This window comes from Barbus barbus (genome assembly GCF_936440315.1).
Source record: "Barbus barbus genome assembly, chromosome: 19".
In the NCBI taxonomy this organism is placed as follows: domain Eukaryota; kingdom Metazoa; phylum Chordata; class Actinopteri; order Cypriniformes; family Cyprinidae; genus Barbus; species Barbus barbus.
Genome location: NC_136747.1, coordinates 23,317,677 through 23,342,059, shown reverse-complemented (window position 1 = coordinate 23,342,059; position 24,383 = coordinate 23,317,677). Strand labels below are relative to the sequence as shown.

The window sequence follows — 24,383 nt, the reverse complement described above, 5'->3', positions numbered from 1 at the left end:
CCATTAAATCAAAACATACTTATTTTATTACATCAATTACTGCTTTATTTAATCAGAAACACAGTCTAAATGTTATTTGTGTAGGCTATTTTACTTTTAATTTAATTAGAAGTAGGCCAACAGCGCCGCTACTATTAAAACTACTTACCGAACGGGCATTAGGACCTGGGGGAGGCTGTCACTGCTGCCCCTGCTTGTGCTATAACTGTTTACTCTATCCCACACCGAACGCGTCATTCTGTACATGCCTTCACACATTAAATGCAGCGATCCAAAACAGTCAATCTATTCATCATTCAGACAAAACTTTGCTTCAAGAATGAGCCACATTGCTGACGTGATCTAATCGCTAGCACACCCTGAGCACATGTGAGTTAACCCCTTCCCCTTATCGGCAAGACATATCGGCATAATTTTGCATGTCAGGCCGATGCCGATATTTACATTTAAAGTCATTATCGGCCGATTTCGATATCAGTCCGATAATATCGTGCATCCCTAATCCCTTTTCTCAAATCAGGCTGTTCTGAGATTCCTGTCAGAATGACGTAGTTCTGCACAGACCGCTCCCACGATAGTTGATTGACAAGGTCCTCTTACTTTAGACCTGCCCTGAGTGAGGTGTAAATAGTCCGACTGCCATTGTGTCGACTCCGGTGCAGGGGAAGACAAGCGATTGAGCGATTAAGGTGTTTTGTTGTCGGATGTAATGAACACAACAGTCGTCATTAATTCCCGACATCTGAGCTGCTGAAGACGCAGAAGATTAAAGTTACGTTCGCTTTGAAGTGAATGCGCTGATTCCCGATGTGCCTAAATGTGTGCGTTCACGTGAATCATTCGTGATCCAGCTTCATCTACAGAAGAAGTGTTTTTTTTTTTTTTTTTTTTTTTATGAATCCTTGCAAATCGCCTTTCCTAATAATGTACTAGTTAGCCAGTTTCGCTGCTGAAGTAAACAGTACTGTTCGTCACCGCATGGAAGAGAGCGGCGGGGTCAGCAGAGCTCATTAGCATTTAAAGGGACAAGGACTGTAACGATTTGCTAAAAACAGAGCTGATTTTGACAAGTTTAAAAAGGTGTTTTTTACACTACCATTGCGAACTTTTAAGACCCTAAAGAATCGTATCAACTTGTGCAAAATGGACATCCAATGACCCCTTTAAATTCGTATACTAAATATTTAATAATTTTTGTCCTTTATTTTTATAGGATTTACAAATTAAATGTTTTCATTTTTTGGTTATTTGGAAACATTTTGACCCCTTGGAAATAGTGCAAGCACAGAGAATGAATTATATTTATTTGTTTATTTAATTAGAGAGAGAGTTTCAGTACCATTCAGTCCTGAAGTGCTTAAATGGATAAAAATATTAAAAAGCTGTTCGTTGGTTCTGAATGATAAAACGGTAGTGTAGTGTGTTGTGTAGATATCAAAAGTTAGCAGACCTGTGATGAAAGTGAAGTCAGCTTTGAGAAAAGATCCTGCTGCATTTGAGCAGAGATACTGACACTTCATTTGATGTTTTACTGTCTAATGCAGTAACATTCAGATGTTTTTAGCTGTGACCTAATTGTCCAAATACGTTTTGGCTACTGTATCATTTCCACTTCAGTCCCGTGAGTGAGCAAAGGTGCTGTCTCTGGATTTCACTCTCTAGCGCCTTCTAATGGTCCATCAGTGATAGTGTGAGTGCCACTGGTGACCTCACCTCGTCCCGCTGTGTTTATCTGCCACACAAACCTGCTGCTGCTTCTGTATTAATGGATGTCTGAGAGAAGGAGGTCGGTTGTCAAACTGTCATTCTGTGTTCCACTCACAGACAGAGAAACAAGTGATGGTGATAAATGGCAGGTGGCCAGCACAGACGAAAGTCAATATTTATCTATAGCTGTGAGAATGTGCTTCAGTCTGCTGGTGAACCCATAACTCAGCAGCTGTCAATCACGTCTGTGGGTCTGTGATGACATCACTGCAGTAGAATAACGCCGCGTTCCCCATGAGACCTGAGACACATGAGTTTCACGTTGTTGCATTTTATAAATAACACGTTTTGTGAAATGTATGCCTCTAAATGTCGACATGTTCCTTGTCTTCTTTGACTGGTGTGTGTTCTAGTCTAGATCACAGGGTTTGAATTGTGTTTGTAAATAAATAATTATTTTATAGTTGCAAAGTTACAAATCTCACAATCTATAAAGTTATAAAATGTCAGAAGAAATCTGAATGTTAAGTACTATTTGTCACTGGAAAAGTTTAATGATGTTCATTAAATTCTGTATTTTTTATGAAGATTTCATTTGTCATACTATTGTGTGTATCCAGAATATTTTGGCCCTGATAGATATCACATCGATACTGACAGCTGCAATATATTATTTAAATTTTCAAAAGTTTGGGATCTTAACGTGTTTTTAATGCGGGGGCAGTCGTGGTCTAATGAATAGAGAGTCGGACTTGTAACCCAAAGGTCGTAGGTTCGAGTCTCAGGTCCGGTAGGGATTGTAGGTGGGGGCAGTGAATGTCCAGTTCTCTCTTCCACCCTCAATACCACGACTGAGGTGAGAGGAAGTGCTCCATTGGCTGCCCACTGCTCTGGGTGTGTGTGTTTGTTTGTTTACTACTCACTGCTGTGTGTGTGCACTTGGATGCGATGGGTTAAATGCAGAGCACAAATTCCGAGAATGGGTCACCATACTTGGCCACACGTCACGTCCTTTTCTTTCCTTATGCCTTTGAAAGTAGTCTCTTTTGAAAGTATTCACCAAGGCTACATTCATTTGATAAAAGGGTAATACTGTGAAATATTATTACAATTTAAAATAACCGTTTTCTATTAGAATATATTTTAAAATGTAATTTCTTCCTGTAATGCATAGCTGAATTACTCCAGTCTTCAGTGTCACATGATCCTTCAAAAATCATTCTAATATACTTATTTACTGCTCAAGACAAATTTCTTATTATAATGTAAATTTTTGTGCTGTCTAATGTGTTTGTGGAAACCTTGATACATTTTTTTTTTTTAATTAATAGAAAGTTTTAAAAAATTTAAATGATTTGAAATCATTTATAAATGACTTTTACAGAGGTTAGTCAAGACAGGATAATGACACTTGAACCATGAGCAAACAGTTTCTACCTGAACTTATTTAGTTCGTTATTTAGTTCACTGTCCTTTCGGAAATTTTTACCAGATTTGACCAATTCACCAAAAATTGTCCATTGTCAAGGCTGTTGGTAGACTTCATAAAGAACCCAGGGATATCTAACGTCATTTAAGGTGTCAAAGTGGTCCTATTTAGGAGCCACTGCTGGTAATAACTGGCCTGATTTGGTCTACTAGTATAGTATTAGGCCCTTCACATATGAGCAAAATTGTTTTCATGGAGTTCCTCCAGATCTTTCTGCTCTCCTTTGTCAGGATCAACAGCACCTACAGTGTGAAATTCAGGGCCAAAGTGTTTGCGCTCCAGCGGATGTCTGACTTACCGCGTGACACTATCAAATTCACAGCTTTGAAATCTCTGTCTGGCGTTGCAGCGGAGACTGTGGGATGTATTGTTCCTGTCTCGACCCTTTAATCTGCCCCTCTGGCGTGTTTTTTTCCTGTGCTCTTTTGTTGCGGGTCTTCTGAGAGACTGCTCACGGCTCTGACTGATGCACACCAGGCAGAAGTTAATGTGGCTGTCGGAGACGTTATGATTCCCGGGAGAATTCCCGCCGCCCCTGCAGCCGTGTGTCTGATCCAGCGGTGGCCGTGCTCGTGCCGCGTGAGGGGGTGGGAGATGACATTGGAACGGGGGTGGAAGAGACCGGAGGTCTTACCATGAAACTTTCTCTCTCGCTTTAACGTACGCCTACGCACAACTTACGCTGCAGACATGGCTGGTCCTCTTCCATCTCTGACACACGTGATTTGCTCCTATGGGGTCTTGCGAGGGCCAGATGGGGGGTGATGCGGATCCTGAGGCGTTTAATTGAGAGGCCACGGTCTTAATAAGCATCAGCGTGAATGTTGATGAGTGGCGTCGGATTGTTCCATCCGCAACTCACTCAATAACTCAACCGCAGTTCAGAGGAAGCAAGCGAAATAATGAGCGACTTGAGGCTTTCGGAGCGGAACCTGGGATGGTCTGCCAACAGACATTAAAAACACGTTATTGTGCAAACTTACATTGAGTGTGTGTGCGACTTAAAGAGACATGCTCCAAAAACCTGTCAGTGCATTCATTTCTCCGTCTGATTCATGCGTCGTATGTCATTCGCAACTTTGGAAACTCGAACACTCGTCGTCGCGCATTTGGTTTGCAACATCTTCAGCCCACGTCAGTTTTGCGGTCGACTGCCCAGATGTCCTGAAGAGCTTGTTTTTAATCCGAATCCACACCATGAGCTCCTCTGTTCTGGCCACTCACACATCATCTGGTCAAATCATCTGTCAAAAGCTGATTTCTCGGCCCCCACATCCTCCCTTTATTACCGGACTCTTGCAGTGGAAACGAGTGTGTCTGGATCCTTGACTGTCTGGTTAGCTGTGAAACTCTGTCCCAGCACATCGACAAATTAGGCCTGGTGATATTTAGCTAAATAATGTTCTAAATTAACCATTTTCAGCCTTTATTTCTTTCTGGAGCTGATGTTCTTAAATGGCCTAATATGGTGACTTTTTATTTGTAGTTTGGTTGTTGTAAGTTTAAAAATATTTATAAAAAAAAACAAAAAACAACAAAGTGCAATAAAATCTTAAGGCATGTTTCTCACACTGTTCAATTAACTCATTGATTAACTAATTAACAATAGCGTTTTATTTATGCACACATCAGTACAAATACTGCACATTTAGGTTAAGCATTGTAATGCACCATCAGATTTTTTCAAATGTTTTAGATGCGGACAAAGGCTGTATTTATTTGATCAAAAATACAGTAAAAAGCTAGAATATTATCAAATATTGTTACCATTTCAAATATCTGTTTTCTATTTTAATTTCTTTTCACATGTAATTTTATTCCCGTGATGCAAAACTGAATTTTCATCATTACTTCAGTCTTCAGTGTCACATGATCCTTCAGAAATCATTCTAATATGCTGAAGAAGCATTTCTTATCATCAATGTTGGAAATATTTGTGCTGCTTAATGTTTGTGGAAACTATCAGTTTTTATGAATAGAAAGTATGTATTTGATCTAGAAATCTTTTGTAACATTACTGTCACTTTCAATCAATTTAATGCATCATTGCTGAATAAAAGTATTAATTTCTTTCAAAACAATTCTTACTGGCCCCAAACTTTTGAACAGTAGTGCATTGTAATACGCCGTTGTCAGATTTTAAAAAATGTTTTTGATGGTCACCAAGCATTTATTTGACCAAAACTACAGTAAAAACTGTAATATTGTGAAATACTGTTACTGTTAACGGTTTAGTTTTTGAAAATATTTTACATTTCCAGCATCATTACTCCAGATTTCGGTGTAATTTTAATATGCTGATTTGATGGTCAAGAAACGTTTATTATTATTAATGTTGAAAAGATTTGTGATACTTTTATTTTAGGGTTCTTTGATGAATAGAAAGTTTAAAAGAACAGCATTTATTTGAAATAGAATTCCTTTTGTGAAATGTCTTTACTGTCACTTTTGATTAATTTAATCCACACTTTCTGAATAAAAGTACCAATTTCATCCCAAAAAACCCTTTTAATTGATAGTGTTTCATATATATGCTATATAACAAAGTTATAAACATCACTGTATATTCTTACTAAAACATCCAGATATTTAAAAAAAAAAATGACTTGCATGAAGAGTTTTTGAATTTTGCAAATGAATAATTGAATTAGGGAAAGGGAAAGGGGAAAGGGGAAAGGGGAAAGGGAAGTGGCGTGTGGCCAAGTATGGTGACCCATACTTGGAATTTGTGCTCTGCATTTAACCCATCCAAGTGTACACACAGTAGGGATGGCTCGATACCATAATTTTGGCTTCGGTACGATACCAGAATGTAATACCTCGGTATCGATACTAAATCGATACCATAGGTGACAAGCAACCAGCCTCAAAAGATAAGTGAATTTAAATAAAATTTATTAATAATAGTAGTAATAATAATAATAATAACAGATTCATATCTTAATACCTTTGTATCAAACTAACAAAAAACCTACAGGGAACATAGGTTACATTTTTATGTTGGAGAAAAAAAAATAGGCTAACTGAAGTAATAAGATCAAAATATATTCAAATCTTCTTATCTTTTCAGTGCAAACAAAATGTCTCAAAATGTAACACAAAACATACCGGGAACATGGGTTACTTTTTGACTGAGTTTGAAGGGGGAAAAAATACAACTGAAGTTGCGCAATTAATGCAGCAAATGTTGCTTTATTGTAAAGTGTTATTCTAACAGTCTAAGTAATATTCAAAATCACGTTATTATTTCTCTCTCAGATTTCAGACTCAGCCCAAGAAAAAGCATTAAATATAAATCTCACTCTCTCGCTTGCTTCATATTAGCGATCGGCAGTGCCCTTCCTGTCATTGATACTAAAATTAATATAGCAAAACTCTTGCTCAATCAGGGCTCTAGACTCATTCTTCCCACTGGGCACACTTTTGCGACTAACTTTCTCAGTTGGTCGCACGAGCACATAATTTGGTCGCTATTATTATTATTATTCTTTTTATTTTTTTTATTTTTTTTTTTGATACAACATTTATTTAATCAATGCATGCTAACTTTATTCATAGTTTATAGTTATAGTAACGAAAGTGTTCAACATTCAACTCGTTCTTTTCATCAGTATTATTTGTGATTTAAATGTTGTGAACAGGAATTCCTCTTTTCGTGCGCTTTCACTTTCAAATTCGCGATCTTGGTGTTATGTTTTACAAGAAAAGTCTGTAATAATTGTCTGTTTTGCTTATATCTATACATCTTTCACTTTTTAAGACTAAAACAAAAGATGGATTCATTGTTATTCTTAATTAAAAAGCACAACTACAAGAAAACAGTAGTTGTAAATAAAAGTTCAAATTATATCTGAATTTATGAATGATGCACTCACCTGTCGATCTCTTAATTCTCTGAAAAGATCAGGATGAGCAAGTGACAAATGCTTAAAAAGATTTGATGTGTCCCTGTGGCAACATTATAGCAACGCTTGCATACAGGTGCAGTAAGGTCAGTTAGTTCACCTGTTTTGTGTCCAAAGTAATGCCATATTTCACTTCTACTGTTCTCTTTATTTATTCATTTCTTCATCCGTTGATAGAGTTTCATCTGCTTGATCCATCACGTTGTTGTCACATTTACCAGTTGCACAGCAATTTGGGAAGCACTGTCACCTACAGGTGCATTTCGTAACTGCAGCGTATGAAATACCGAACTGAGCAAAATAATGATATCATACCGTTTGAAATATAACATATACCGGTTCTTTTCCAGTACCGGTATACCGCGCATCCCTAACACACAGTAGTGAACATACACCCAGAGCAGTGGGCAGCCATTGCTGCTGCGCCCGGGGAACAGTTGGGGGTTCGGTGCCTTGCTCAAGGGTCTCACCTCAGTCATGGTATTGAGGGTGGAGAGAGTGTTGGTTATTCACTCCCCCCACCTACAATCCCTGCCGGACCTGAGACTCAAGCCCACGACCTTTGGGTTACAAGTCCGGCTCTCTATCCATTAGGCCATGACTACGTAATTAGAGTTCATGGATCAACAGACTTTGAATTGATTCGTTGTTTGTTAGAATCAGAGACACCTAAAACATCTGTTTTAATGTTTTTATACTCACAAATTGCAATGCAAGGGAGAAAATGAACTGGTGTGATGCAAGTCCTCGTGATTCTCACAATTTTGTATTGGCAGCAAATGCATTTTGAATACATTTGATACGGCTGCTCATCCTAACCGGTCACGTCCTGATTTGGCCTGCGGTTTAATGACTCAGAACAACCGGTATCATACCCCCAACCCTTCCTTTCCAAAACTCTGTTTCAGCTTGTTTTTAGATCTTCAGCGCTAGCGGAAAAATTGGCCGTCCCTCGGGCTGCACGAGGTATTCAGGAACGTGGAGCTCGAGCGTCTTGATGTGGATTTAACTGGGCTTCAGGGAGGAAGTGTTTCACTTAGTCCAAGAGATAGCGGGACGTTAAGGAGCCGTAAATCAGCACAGGTTGCTCACCTGCCCCATCTCGGGCTCGTGGGAGACACTGCGGCTCAAAGCTGCTGTTTGGCCTTCTCGTGACTGATGGGCTGTGGTAAATAACAGGCGGTACTGTGAGCTTTCATCCCCGCTGTCCCGGCGTCTCGTGCAGGATGTGAGGTTCTGGTGACTGCTTTTCAACGGCACACGTGTAAATCACGCAGAGGAAGTTTGTGCGCAAAATGAAATAAACCGCATATCTGAAACATCTTCACTGTTATGCTGCCATAAAAAGACGGTGTCTGGAAAATGCTGTACTGAAGTATGTTTTTCTACAACAGCATTAAATAACTGGCTGCTTGTATGCCTCTACTGAAAATCTGATAACCTGTCCGGTTCATATATCAGTTCATTTTGCAGAAATTAAATCAAGAGTTTTTAAGCTAAATTTTTGCATAGTTTTAATTACTTTTATAACAATTAAACTCAATGCACGTACTGTGTTTTTAAAAAAATATTTTGATTTAGTTTTTAATTTTTGTATTTCCCATTTTCATTTTAATTGTAAAGTTTTAATAATTTTTTTTTATTTAATTTGAGTTGTTTTGTATTATGTTTAACTACATTCAAATGATAAATATTGCTTTGGCCTTTGGCAAAATCTTTCATTTCACATAATAATGTTTTTGTGGTTTTAGTTATAATAACCCTGATGCATACCAGATGCATGCCATTATTATGCTAGTAACTTTTGTTGTTGTTTTTTTAATAACAGTTGAAATTTTCTGTTTGTTTTTAATTCTATTTTTTCTTGATTCTTTTTTTAAAGAAAATAGAACAAATACAACAATTTAGTGTATAAATAATTTGAATAAAAAAAGAATCATGATTCAAGATTCATTTTTATCTTGTGAATTGAATTGGTATGGAAAAAGTAAGATGTAAGAAATGTAAAAGAAAAAAACTTGATTGGGAATGGACGAAAAATGGGATTCACTTACAAGCAAAAAATACTTTTTTCTTAGATGCTTAGTTTTTATAGTCTATTTTATTTACTTTTTATAGAAAATATTTGTCCATGTTTGAATCATAATTTTAGGTTTTGGAAACAGCTAATGTTGTTGTTTAATTTTTTTTTGTACAGCCTGATGGCCAAAATTCAAAGGAAAAGAAGAAAAAGAAGAAAGCTGCAGGAAAGGAGGGAGGAGAGGAAAGTGTTGTGTCCGGCAGAGACGGTGGCCTCCAGATTTCCTCTCAGGTGGACGAGTATGAGCACGATACGTCCGATGAGGAGGTAAGAATCTGTCCATCATCCAGCCCGCAGACCAAGACAAGCTCATCCCATGTCAGAACAGTCAACATCTCATAACTCTGTCAGATTTAGTTTAAAAGCTATTTTTCCACAGCTGTCCATGGCTGGGAGAGATTTTAAAAACACTGTCCTTTAAAATGCACCATGTAACTGTAGTTTTCACCAAAATACCATAGTTACAATGGTAAAAGTGTTAAAGTTAATCAAAGTGGTCCTAAGACAAGAACGCATTTTGGTTTTAGGACAACTTTGTTGAAAGGTTTTGATCCGCTTCAAATGTTGACTAGTGTACTATGTTTGTTGGGACAAAGTGCGAGAATGTATTGAAACCATTTTTCTTTTGACACAGAAATTAGCTACTTTTTTTTTTTTTTTTTTTCTTTATGATAAACAATTCTGCACTTTAAGCAAAAGATGCTGCTTGGATCATCTCAAATCATGCTGAAGAACATGATCATCAGGTTTTGTTGATGTCAGCTCCAGTGGTGCTGTAATGAAATGGTTCTTTCAATCCAGCTTTTCACTCAAATTTTTATGCAACTTCTAACATCACAGTCATTTTGTAATCAAAATGATGTTTTCAATTTGAAAAGAATAGTTGACCTGTGGTCTCAGACTGTTGGATGTTCGATGTATTTCTTCTTTTCAGGTCACTGAAAATCCATGGAAATGTTTTTTGTGTTCAACTCTTATTTCCATTAAATTCCAGTTTCCAGTTCAGCGAGTTTGAATATCACCATTGTGTCCAGGTGTTGGTGCACCTGCATCTATTGCGATATGTCCTTTGCATGCTGTCCTCCTATCACTTGTTTCCAGATGGCCATTTGACTTTCAACTCTTTTGACTTTTATTTGGATGCATAACAAATGTATAATTTGAATTTTGGACTTTATGAACAAACTGTGTGAAATACCAGCTTAATTTCACAGAAAAAAAACTAAATGGCAGGAATGCATAGTTTCACCTTTCGTGGAGTTTCTTACTGAGAGTGAGTTTTATTCAGGTTTCTTAGTTTAGGTAATGACAGCTGAGGTCAAAGTCACTCTTTAGTTGGAGGAATAGTTCACCCAAAAATGAAAAATTGTTGAAAATGTATCTGGCCATCCAAGATATAGATGAGTTTGTTTCTTTATCAGAAAAGATTTTGAGAAATTTAGCATCACTTGCGCATCAGTGGATCATTTGCATTGAATTGGTGCCGTCAGAATGAGAATCCAAACAGCTGATAAAAACATCACCATAATCTACATGTTTTATGTTTTGTCTTAAAAACTGTGATTTGAGCTGTGCATATTTCTCTCCTAATTCAGACAAAATGACTTTCACTGGAGAAAGCAATATTATGAATGGATTACTTATGTTTTACTTGTGTGTCTTACAAACGTAATGTTAATTAATGGACTAAAGTCGTGTGGATTGCTTGTGAATTATTGTGAGGTTTTTGTCTGCTGTTTGTGCACTCATTCTAACGGCACCCATTCACTTGCACTGCAAGTGATGTAATGCAAAATCTGTTAAATCTCCAAATTCTCCAAATCTGTTAAAGAAACAAACTCATCTACATCTTGGATGGCCTGAGGGCAAGTAAATTTTCAATAGATTTTCATGTTTGTGTAAAGTGTTCCTTTAAAGGAGTAATAATGTAAATCTATTGCTTGATGTTTCTTGAATGACATGACACTTAATATCTTCTGAATGGCAAGTAGACTAAAGATGATTTAAGTAAGTCTAAATATAGCGGTGGCTTTTTCTGCTACGTTTGCACAGGCATGATTACTTCATTGTTCCGTAGAGGGGAATATGGTTAGTTGTGTAATGTTTCATGTAAAGGAAAAAGATTTTGGAAGTGTCTGAACTGCATTATTTGATACCGTTCCCTTATGCCTGTCAGACGTTACCACATTTCTGTAATGTCTCTATTGGCTTTTTCGAGGGGAGACCATGATGCACCTCTGCAGTAAGGAGCTCTGTAACGTCTCATATTTACATGTAGGACCATTAAAGAATTCCTCTTCAGCTCTTTAATTTACATGCTCCATTGAAAACCATTGAACCCTGGCACAATGCGGTCTGGATAATTTGCCAGGCCATACAACCTAAACACAGCAGCCATCCAAAACTGTTCTTGGCAATCTGCTACCGACCAGGAATGTTTTGCAAAAGTGTTATTGTTCTTGGGTAGATCCCCGATTTCAGAGTGACTTTTTAATGCCTCTTCGCAGTCGTTCAGAACACATCAGGAACGCTGACTACAATCATTATTTAGTTTGTAAAAGTTCACATTTTTTGCATTTCTGTGTCTTTGGAGGCTTTGCTCTAGTTCTTTTCTTTTAACGACAACATGAAATCAAAGTTGGGCTTGTTTACTTTCTTCGTAAATGTCATTTATGTTATTGTGGACCATTTATCAGTGTTATCGAAAAAGAGCAAAAAAGGGGGGCTTGCTCGTAGGACTCGGTTTCAGCAATGATTTGTCTAATGCACTCAATGAATTTTATGTAAAAATGCTGCTTTTTTTAATGAATTTAGAGATGCAACTTCTTAGAGTGTTTTGCCATGCTGTAGATGTAGTATCTTGTTTACTTCTTTTATTCAGTGAAAATAAGTTTAGTTCACAATAATGAGCAAAATGATGAAAAAATAAATTGACCAAATATTTGACAATTATTAACATTTATGAAGTAGTTAAATATTAAAAACATAAAAAGCGTTGTTCTGTATAATGAAAATGTTGCTGATAGGAGCCCATTTCAGCAGTGATTTGTCTTGATATGTACTATTGAAGTTAATGAATTTGTTACAAAAGCACCACTTTTTGGGTGAATTCAGAGGTGCAGTTTCTTTGAGAGGATTTTTATTTATGGTTTTGTAGTCAAAGTCAGTCATATTTTGAGGTTTTTGTTATGCCATGTATTCATTTTAGGTCATTTTACTAATATTTTATACATATTTGCATATTTCATCACTTTAATTTAAACAGAAAATAAGAGTTTAGTTCATATTTATCAGCATTATCATAAAAGAACAAATAAGAGTTTCATGTGCACAACTGCAGATCATATGTAATAATGAGAAAGTTGTCCATAGGAGTCCGTTTATGTAATGTAATTGTAGTGGTTTCACAGTATTTTTTATGGTTTTGTTTTAATTGTAGGTATCATAATTTGATCTAAATGTCCATTTAAATTATAAAAAATTGTCAGTATTTTTTATTTTTTTTCTTTACTTTTTTTAATCAGCAAAACTAGCATTTACAAAACATTATCAAACTTTACTCTAACATACTATATAACTTTAGGTTTTTATTTTTTGCTTTGATTTGATACGCTTAGTTGAAACAGTGTACAGATAAAAGTAAATTGAGTTTTGCAGTATTGCTGCATCATGATGTGCCAATAATTTTTCATTTTCTCGCATTGTACAAATTGCTGTTGGATTATCACACTAGAACACAACATGCTGTTTGCACTGTAAAATCCTGTCTGGTAAATCATGTTCATGACTTTTAAATGTACTTCAACTTCATCCTCTTTACATCACTGCTGCTAAAAATATAAAAGCTGGATGAAACAAACTAGTCAACCAGCATAATAGAAACAGTCAACTAGTTAATTGCATTGCTAATAGCGTTTCCAGTCATCTACAGGTGGCTCCTCTCTTCTAATCTGCACTCATTTCAGGTAGTTTGGTTGTCTCATATGGAGACGAGAAGGTGTGAAACTCATTAGCTTGTCAGTCTTGTCTTTTACTTCTCATCTCGTGGGCCTGATCTCTGCGATGTTGTCAGGCATCTCTGCGTGCGCCGCACAGATCGGCGGTGGTCCCGCGGCTGTTTGGCGTACGCTAAATTAGCCCCCCTTGTCAGAAGACGGCAGATTGGGTTGCCTCTCTGTCCCTTCGCAGCTCTCAGCACAAGTTGTCTACAAATAAAACTCCAGACTTCTAAATCCCCCGTTTTTCATCCTCACGTCCCCCCTTTGTAATAAAGGGCTATTTCCTGTTAGCCGAGTGAAGAGGGAATATACGAGAGTGCAGCGTCTGTCCGAGACCGAGCCGGCAGGAAGGGGCTTTTCCCCCGCAATGGCTTTTCCATGTGCTCTTCGAGATGAATGAAGACACATTGTGGAATTAAGGGGAAAAGGGGCTCTGGCTCCCGGCCGCAACTTCAGCTTCCTGCCGCCAAGCAGCTACCGCTCTCAAAGACTGAGACCCTGCACAGTAGCCTAGAAAGATGTGCGTGTTTTTAGTGTGCAACAGGAGGTAAAGTGGGTACTTTGATAGGAAATTAGTGATAAAACCAGATAGACCTGCATGGTGATGTCATTTGACCTAATGTCCTTTTATTTTGGGTGAACATGGATGAACAGGAAGTGTTCATAAGCTTGATATCGACACACGACTGAATTGGTTCCAGTAGTATTTAGAAGCTTTAGGATTAGATCTGTCTGTCTGTCTATCTATCTACTAAACAAAAATTAGGTATGTTATATAGCTACTGTTCTGTCTTTCTGCCTGTCAGTCTATCTATAGTTCTATCGTTGTGTCTTTCCATCGGTCTAGCTATCGTTCTATGTATCTGTCATTCTATTGTTCTATCTATTTATCTTACCGTTCTGTGATTCTGTCTGTCTGTAGTTCTATCATTTTGTCTATCGTTCTGTCATTCGATCTGTCTGTCTAAATATCTATCTATCGTTCTAGCTATCGTTCTTTGATTCTGTCTGTAGTTCTATCATTTTGTCTATCATTCTGTCTTTTTATCGTTCTATCTATCTGTCGTTCTATTGTTCTATCGTTCTGTTGTCCTGTCATTCTGTTGTTCTATTAAACTAAAATGAGTTTTGTGAATATCTTTTGTTTTACTCCTACTTAATTTAATTTCAAATTACAGTTCTTCATGCAGTTTTTGGAATTTAAGTCTTTCTCAGTTAAATTCTGAATGACACACATCCCTTGTTTTATATATTTTCATAGTGTTAAATTAGCCTTTTCAGAAAGTCAGTTTGCTCTCTGCCCATAGAGAGCGCTGTTTCTGCTGTCTGCAGGACAGGCACACAGCTGAAATCTTATTTCCAGTATGCGGTAAGCCATGGATGAGTGATTCTCTTTTGAGGTTTTTCAGAACGGCCCTCTCTCTGGGCTCTAACGTAAAGCTCTAGTGACAGGTAGCGGATCGAGGTCACGTCTGCTAATCACATCGACTGACTGATTCCAGATTCCGGTCCAGTGACCCACTGAGGAGCTGTCATGAGCGGAGGAAACTTTACATCCTTTGCAGTCTTGGTAGAATCAGGCACGTTCCAAAACTTTCGCTGACCTCAGTGGTTGCATGGCAACTGTTTTGTTTTAATTGGGAGGTCTTATTTAGGGCCGGATATTTGCATATGTGGTTGGGTTTCTAATGCGAGACTCTTGCTGTAGCTGAAGGACATGGGTGAGCATTTGATGGATCTAGTTAGCGATTTTCTCCAGTCCCAAATGATGTCAGAGTAATTACATGTTGAGGAGGTTTTGCGGTGTAGAGAGTTTCTTCAGGTGGTCAAATCTCACTCAGGAAGGTAAGGGCTGGCTTTGTCATTTCCACCCAGAGATTTCAGAAAGATTTCAGCCCACGCCATCTGAAAAAAGAGCCCTGTTTGCTTTCCCGTACAAAGTAAAATAAACACAACCTGTAATGCCGACTGGTCAAGTGTCCAGATTGCTCCAGAGTTAAGAGGGAACCCAGCCTCCCCCTCCAGGGATCTGTGCCACCCACTCCTCGGAAATATGAAATTGTCGAAACCAAGACACCACATGTCTCGAGGTGAATTTTATTTGCATTGCTCTCTAAATTTTGGTAATCCCAAAGTTTAATTTCATGATTGGGCCATTTCCAAACGTCGGACTGATGAGTTCCAGATGGGATCTCAAATGATTGCGGTCAATCTGATGGCAAGGAAAAAAGCTTGAATTTTAGCAGTTCTGGCCTCTTAGAGATTAATTTAGGGAAGAAACTGAAGCTGCACAATTTTGGGGGGGGGAAATCTAACTGCAATCTTTCTGATAAAAGCTGCAATAGCAATTTAAAATGCATTTTGAAAAAAATTACAGTTTACTGTGCTTGTATGTAGGGCTGCACAATTTGGCCAAAATTATGTAATTATATATCAGTATGGCTAAAATAATTATACAACAACAATACAATAACAATTGTAATATTTCGTATTTTGTTTTTATTACTACTGCTACTACTACTACATAAAAACTGTAAATACTGAAAGATTTGAGTATTTAAAGCTGCAGTCCATCAATTTTTTGGTTAAAAATGATCCAAAATCAATTTTTGGGAAAGTACATAACCAGCCAGTTTTCAAAACTATCTCCTTACCTTAGCTAGATTCGCAGCTGTAAGCTTGTAATAATGTTTTCTAATTTGAGTGGTGCTGGTTGCCACCGTTCATCTTTGCATCATTACGTCACGTCTGTAATCATAAAGAATGAGTCCCGGCTGTTAGGCTATATCGCATGTGAGGATGCTGCAGGTGGCGGATCAATAATAGCCTTGTCTCACTTTTTTCAACTTCTCATTTTGATGGCGGATTGTAATGCAGAAAGGTCCATACGACAATCATCTGTGACAAGTGGAGATTCACTCGTAGTCACCAGTAATCTACAGGTAACGCTAATACACATTAAATACACAGTCACGAAATGCTGATGTTGTTAACATTAAAATTTTGAGAAAGTATAACAATAATAATAATTTGCATGGTTTGATGTGATATGAGCCAAGTGATCGTTAGATTTAAAAACTGTTGGTAGCGCGATGTATTCTAATGCTTTTATCTCAGTTGGTCAGAACAAAAGTGTTACTTCAGATTACATTTTCTGGTAAATTCTTATTTGGGTCATACTTCCAAGATGAAGAATGTCTGATTCTGAAGTAGAGTGAATATCCACACCGGTGCGGTGACTGACAGCCACCTCAAAACATTAGATTCATCCGCGCCGAGGAGCCGTGTCGATTCACAACTCGTGCAAAGATAATTCCACAAATAACTGCAATTGCAGGTTTTAAACAGAGATGGTAGTTTTTACCTTTGTAATGGCATTTTTCTAACTTTATTAAAAGTATGTTATTTTTTCAAATTAAAAAAAAAATATTAATAAGCTTTTTATCATTTCTAATTAAAACAACGGAATAAAAACAAGTAGAATAAGATGCCAGTCAAATGAAATCAGTATTTAATGAATAAATTTGTACTACAGAGGTGGCACAGAAGAACACACAAGTGCGTGAACACAACGAAAATGCATAAGTGCAATTAAATTCATAAATTCATGTTGAGGTTAATGTTTTAAATTTGCCATTTTGAATGTAGAAATATTAAGGCCCGGTTTCACAGACAGGGCTTAGACTAAGCCAGGATTAGGCCATAGTTCAATTAGGACATTTAAGTACTTTTTATTAACATGCCTTAGAAAAAAACATTACTGGGGTGCATCTTGAGACAAAACAAAGGCACTGATATGTTTTAAGATCAATCAGTGCAAGTTTATTTCAGTTGAAACAACTCAGAATTACATTTTAGTCTGGGACTAATCTTAAACCTTGTCTGTGAAACCGGGGGTAAATGATTTAAATAACAGAAAAGATACTTAAAAATAAATTAAAACCACCAGTAGGTGGCGGTATGTCACTGATTTTATCACTGAATCAATCATTTAATTGACTCGTTCGAACGGATGATTCATTCAGGAATGAAGAAGTATGATGAATGGGTAACTGAATCATTGACTCACTAGATTCGTTTAAAAACAACGCAGTTCATTCATAAACGAAACACCGCTGTGTTTGAATGGAGATGTGATGCACCTTGGCTGGGACTTGTTTGAAACTATTTTCGTTGATGAAATATAGCAAAAATAAGGCAATAGTGTTGTAGTCAGACAATATAAGTCATTTAATATTAACTTCTTGTTTAATGAACTGTTGTATTAAATCAATATCACATTTGCAAACTCCCTTAATCATTAAAAGCTGTCCCTCATCTTAGTTCATCGCAATCTCACAAAACTCCATTATAATTAACGAAGCTCCTTACACTGTGTAAATAAGAGATTCATTGTGCACTGTCTACACTTTGTGTGATACATTACTCAACGCTGAAAAAACACGCAAGTACGTTAGATACCTTTAAAGCTCCCTCAACACAAACACAAATATGCTCATCGGGTCAGTCGCACTGGTGATCCTAAATATTAAAAAAAAAATTCAGTCGCATATGGGATCACGAGCGTAGGGACGCACATGCGCACTGAAGTTATTTAACAGTAATCAGTTTTTCCACATGTTCATGGCCGTTGTTTCACAGTTGAAAAGAGACGGACATCAAAATAGCTGAGACTGCAACAACAGACGCTCACATTGTAGAGGCTATGAGACAGCTCAGCTTTGGTTTAAAAGAGTTAAAAAATATTTGTTATCAGTCATGACTTAGGGGGAGGGCTGAGCTCATTCGGAACTACGGAAGCTCAGAGGGGAGCGTCGGCGGATGTTAAAAAGAAAACCGATTTTCATTCAAACAAATCGATGTAAACTACACATTCGAGTTAATCGATAAAATCGATTTATCACCCAGCCCTAGGATGCAGAGATGGAGTTTGTGTAGAGCAATGAACTGAGACACTGCAGACACTGGCGGATCATGAGCTGCTCATGTGTGAATGAACATAGTGCTTCGCTTTACTCTGAAACATGCAGTTCATACATTTATGTAATTAAGGTGCAGCCTTTGCAGTTATCACGACTTTTTAATTCTCTATATTAACCGTGCAGCCCAAGAAGAAACCCCATTTCCCACCCCCCCTTCCTTACTATGCTTGGAAACCTTTCCATGTATCGCTGGATATGGTCTAACTTTACCAGTGTTGTTTTCTTTCCATTGGAGGCTCACACTTTGATGGGCACTGAAAGGTTTCAAGACTCTCAGTGGAGGAGGAGAATTTAATTACCGGCTATCATTACCTCTTTCCCATTGTCTCTGAATACCGTATCTGTTCTGCTCGACTCGTATGTACGTTTGGAGAGCAGTGAAAACTTCCTGGATACCCAAAGCTAATCAAAGCCGTCAACGCGTTTCTCTTGGATGATGTTTCATTCACAAAGTTCGGCATCCCAAGCGGACGTCGAGGAAGGTCCTGGCACTCTATTCCGGCAGCATATTCACATCAATTTATGAAACAGGAACCAGGGGGGTCGTATCTATTCACCCTTGACAGCCCAGCACCGGTTGAGGCCTGAACTCACCTCCACCTTTGACCCTCAGCGTTCTGCAGAGCATTCGCCTCCTCTCACTACTTCTGAGTCACAGCTTGCCAAGTGAAATGAGAACCCTGCTTGGTCAATATCTCATCATTCACTTTCTTTGCATTGTTACTACCAAACCAGCTTGGCAAATGAACCCACATAGCAAAAAGGCAACTTAACACTGTAAACCCTGACATATGATATAATAGTCAGAAAAATCTAGTGTTTTAAACTGGAACTGTTTATTGAACATTTAGACAAAATATATATAAAAAATCTAAACAAAAGGTATGTGTTTTTTGTTGAGTGTCATTTGATGCATTAGGCTTTATGGTTCAATGTTATAGAGCTCATATTCTATTCAAGGAAGAAAAGTTTTATTTTCAGTTTTATTCAAACTCTTAAGTTTTAGTCCAGGCTGACCAAAAATATGCAATTTGATGCAAAGGATTTTAATTGTTTATATGGCCAAAAAGAACAATAGCTTGTAATGTAAATCAATGAGGTCTTTATAATAGTATAGCAGACTTGCATAAAATGCATATAAATATTAGTTGTTACACAATGTCTTACAATATGTCTTAGTAAAAGAATATTTAAATGGTTAGTTTTCTGCTCAGGGCTCTTTAGTTTCAAAATATATCATGTAATGTGATGATGAGAGATGAACAAATAAACTTTCCTCATAAGCCAGGTGTATCAAATTACATACATTAACACAATTTTTCTAAAAAATTATAAATGGATAATTAAGTAAACCTAATTTGATTCAGTACACTAAGTATTTGAATTTTTTATTATTTTTTTTTACATTTCCCAGCAAAAAAAGAAAAATCTTTACCTCAAACAGGTGGAAGTTTATAGAATGATACTAAAAGGCCTCTAAAAGTAATCAGATTACTTAAGGCATGTAATAGATTGTTTTGATCATGTTGAGACCTTAAAAATTAGTATATCAAATACAGTCTAGTAGGCTTTCTAGGGTAAAAATGAAGTCCTAGAAGATTTTAGGTACTATTTTCTTCAAAACGTTCTTTATGGAAGTCAACGTAAATGTTAAAAATGTAGGAAGTATAGTACACCATAGACCTCTGACCTTTTCTAGTGTCTGTAGCTTGTTGGCCTGAGGTATTTTCTTGCACCGTAGTTGTATTCTGTTCTCGAGTTCTTGTTAAAAGCACCGTCAACGTCTGTTGTTCGTGTAGTTTCTATGCTTCTCTTTGTCTTTCCCCCCAGCACGCCATTCGCTTGAGCGTTTCAGGGAAGAGAATGATTAATATGTTTTTTGCTTCGGCAGACACGGGCATGGATTTTTACGAAAACGTCTGCGCTGTTAAAACACAAAGAGCGGTTTTGTTCTCCCAGATCCATTGGATCGAGCCGCTCTTTAGATTTATCAAATTAGACTCAAGTGAATGTGGGTGGTGTTCTGTTGCACATGCAGCAAGGTAAAGGGGGGATTTAAGGGCTGTATCCCACCAGGAGCCATTGGTCCCCACACAGACCTCACACCCACGCTGTACCTTCCAGATCAGAGTCAGGCCAATAATTCCTCCCTCTGGCAGGAGTCAAGCAAACGTGTAAGCTATTTGGAGCCGTAAACTGAACGAATGTATTCCTGTGTGTGTTTCAGAGGGGAGAAGCGGCTGCGGCTACGGCAGAGGATTGCGCAATAGCTTAGGTTCTATCCTATTTCTGTTCATTCTATTATTGATTAATTTATTGTTATTTGTATCTAGAGATATTTTTGGCCTTGCATTATCACTCTAAAATATAACGCAGAAGTTTGCATCAATCGTTTTGAGCAATGACAACTTCTAATGAAATTGTAAAACCAACAAATTACATTGAGTTAGAGGAAATTTTTCAACGAAAAAGCCCACAATACTTAATTTCTACATTTATTCTCCTTGTCTAGTGCAAAGCATACTGGGAACTAGAAATCCAATTCCCAATTTTCAAACAATTTTCATTAAGTTGCTACAAAAAAAACTATAAGTGTATAGTCCGCTGTATTACTTTTTTTTTATTGTGATAGAAATAGGACAGGAAGTGAAAATTTGATTGGGATTAAAGTAACCTTGCATGAGCACCAGAGTTAAATAAGTTTGTACACATGCTAACCACTACGCTGCAACAAATTCTGTGCGCTTGAGTCAATTTTGAGTTTTTTTTGTTTTAAAGGCTAAAAAAAAATTGAAATGAAGCTAATATTTTTGGGAAAAAGTCACATTTCAGTCTTTCTTTAAAATTGCCTTTAGAATTTACTTGCTGTTTCTGTAATTATTGGTGAAATTTTAATAGCAGTTTCTGAATTAAATTGATTTCAAAGGAAATCAGGAAATTTTAGGCCCGAATCATTCAATGCAAGGGTGGTTCTAGCTATAGCTCAAATTTATGGAAAGTTGTGTCCTGAAAAGTCTTAGAATGTAATTCATAACATCAAAGCAAGTGTATTTTGATATAGTATAGTGAACCTTAGCATAAAAAACAGCTTCTGTCATGGCAGAGCGTCCATTTATGGAGAATTAAGTTGATACAAGTTCAATTAAATCTGTTCGTCATATATTGAGTCTCTTCAGAAAATTTAAACATGTCTCAGTTCATCTGTATTAGTAATCATCTTTTCATTAGCTTTTTGATGTGTCAAATCGGTAGTTGTGTAGACTGTCAATGGAGGAATAGAAATATCTCATATTTCATTAATTTTGTATTCTGAAGATGTACGAAAGTTTTACGGGCTTGGAATGATGAACATGCCCATTTTTTGGGGAACTATCCCTTTAAGTTTTACCCTTGACTTTTGCTCAATTTTTAACTACTTTTCTTGCTTCAAACTTAAGCTTGTAATGATGTGATTCACCTTGAATCTAGTGGGCATTAACGCTTTAAAGGGATAGTTCACCCAAAAATTCAAATTCACCCAAAAATTACTCACCCTCATGTCGTTCCAAACCTGTAAGACCTTTGTTCATCTTCGGAAAACAAATTAAAATATTTTTGAAGAAATCTGAGAGCTTTCTGACCCTGCATAGACAGCAACACAACTGAAACGTTCCCAGGCCCAGAAACGTAGTAAGGACAAAGAAAGACTTTTTAAAAATCCCTATTAAAAGAAAACATGATTGGGTGAAATACTTCTGGGCCACTGAAAAACTGTTGCACACTGAGCCTAATTTCTGTTTAACCTATACTATTCCTTTGATGTTGGTAACTATCTTCCTGAAGTTGTTATTGCCAGTCATATGAGAATACCAGTTAAAGGGATAGCACCCAAAAATGAAAATACTGTCATCTACTCACCCTCAAGTAGTTCCAAACCTGTATGAATTTCTTTGTTCTGCTGAACACAAAGGAAGATATTCTGAAGAATGTGGGGAACAGAGTAGTTCTGAGGCACCATTGACTTCCATAGGATTTTTTTTTTCTACTATGGAAGTCAATGGTGCCCCAAAACAGTCTGGTTACAAACTTTCTTCAAAATATCTTCCTTTGTGTTTGGCAGAACAAAGAAATTCATACAGGTTTGGAACTACTTGAGGGTGAGTCAATGATGACAGAATTTTCATTTTAGAGTGAACTATCCCTTTAAGTATTTGTAAATGCCCTGTTTGCATAGAGTACCCCTTCTGCCCCTTCTGGCCACAGTGTTGCAAGTTCTCAGAGAATAGACGAAAACAATATTGATCAGCAAAAGCTCAGAACTCGTCCGGGCTGTTGTCCAAAGACTCTGGGATGGATTGAAAAGTCTCGGTTGTGTTCTGAGGATGAAGTGATTTCCAAACTGTTCCTGTCTGAGGACACAAAGGTCTTCTTTCAGCCCAGCGCGCTCCGCTGAAATCAATAGACTGATCAAATTGACAGATCTGGTAAATTGTGGAATCTTGGCCTGACATGCTGTTGTCAGCAGGAAATTTCTTTTTAATAGTCTATTTAAGGAGAAGCGGGGATGTGTTTTTCTTAGTCAGGGGGGAATGTTGATCCAGAGGGCTGGGGGTGGGGGTCAGACGGGGAGGAGGCGCTTGGGTAAATCGCGTGCCGGTCAGACAGAGCAAACGGGACCCCAGGCTGCGGTCCGTTGGACTCTTGCAGGTGTGTGGAGGTGGGGGGTAGGCGTTGGAAAGCTGGCTTGTTTTTTTTTTCTTCGAGAGCAGCCAAAGTAGCCACCTGTCATTCCACAGTTTTTAGGACTTCCTTTTCATCCGGTCTTCAGCACAACTCCCAGCTGGGCCAGCATGCATCCTGCCAGAAGGCCTGATTGAAACCAACTGCCAGCGGGGGCTGCCTCAGGAACCCGAGGCGAGGACATGAATGGAGATACGGAGAACGGCGTGCACTGACTGTTTACCTCGAACACAGGAAGGAGATAACCTAGACTTCTCAAAATCCCACGACTACAACTCTGTTCCAAAACCTAGTTAGCTCTGTATTGTGTACTGCCTACACCGGGACAGCATCCTAAACGAAACCTCGTAAGTGATTGATTTGGAGCACTTGATGTAGGCAGCAACTTTGTGTTTCGTACAAATAGTGACTCACACAAGACAAATGTTGAATCAAAATATTTCTTTCTGAAGTTAGTGTATTTTTTGTAGTGTTTATTCAATGCTTTACTCATCAGACACAATAATGACTTTAAATGGGGGATAGAAGAAAAGACCATTTTTCTAGTCATATATTTTGTGATTGAAGATTTCTTTAAAATAGTGTTAAATATCATTTTCGTGAACCCAATATTGTGTATCTCATGAATTTAGTGTAACATCTCACCCCTAATATTTGTTTTTATATACATACAATAATTGTTAAAGTTTGGAAACATTAGGAGTTTTACATGTTAGTGAAGTCTCTTATGCTCACTAAGACTGCATTTATTTGATAAAAAAAAAAGTAAAAATATTGCAATTTGAAATTATTTTAAAATGTATTTATTTTTATAATGGTAAAGCTGATCCTTCAGAAATCATTTTAATACATTCGAAAATATTAATAAATCATGTTTCCAATCTTTTGACAGGTACTGTATGCATACTATTTTAAAGTCATATTGACATAATATTTAAAATTTAAAGAAAAAAAAAAGATTTTTTTTATCAGAACAGTTATGTTAGTCCTATGCAGATGAAAGACAGGTTTAAAATGACATGAGGTTGAGTAAATTATGACAATATTTTTGGGTGAACTGTCCCTTTAAATTTCCCTTAAAATGCTCCCTATGTAGACAGCACATAGGTTTTTGAACAGAGCCTTTATCTCTTGTATTCTAGCAGAGACATTTTTTCCGCATTGTGTTATAGGAGCTTGATGCATGTTTTTGTACAACGAAGGTGAAAAAACAACTAAAGGAAAAAAGAAATATGGTCCGTTAGCACCTTTGGCGTTTAGCATCTCTCCACAGCTCCTGACGTAGATCCATTCAATCAGACATTCTCTGGGCCTGTCGACAAATTTTTAAATGAAAATATGCTTTTTCATCCATACGGGCAAACGGCTCTTCATGGCTTGTAGGACAGCAGAAGGGAAAAAAAATGCTCACTGGGATGCTTCGGTTAATGATAAAAAGGAAAAGTCAAGCGCTTCGCTCTTGTGGATTTGATTCGATGGCTTTCTCTTCTGTTATATGACCAG

General features: G+C 37.4%; 1 protein-coding gene across 1 annotated transcript in view; it reads left to right on the top strand.

Annotated features, from left to right (window-relative positions):
- LOC306885125 (ribosome biogenesis protein bop1) overlaps positions 1 to 24,383 on the top strand; it is an 89,246-nt gene that overhangs the window by 7,311 nt on the left and 57,552 nt on the right. The window contains exon 3 of the mRNA XM_079441471.1: positions 9,299 to 9,448. Coding sequence (XP_079297597.1) covers positions 9,299 to 9,448 — 150 coding nt within the window. The remainder of the gene's footprint in view (positions 1 to 9,298; positions 9,449 to 24,383) is intronic.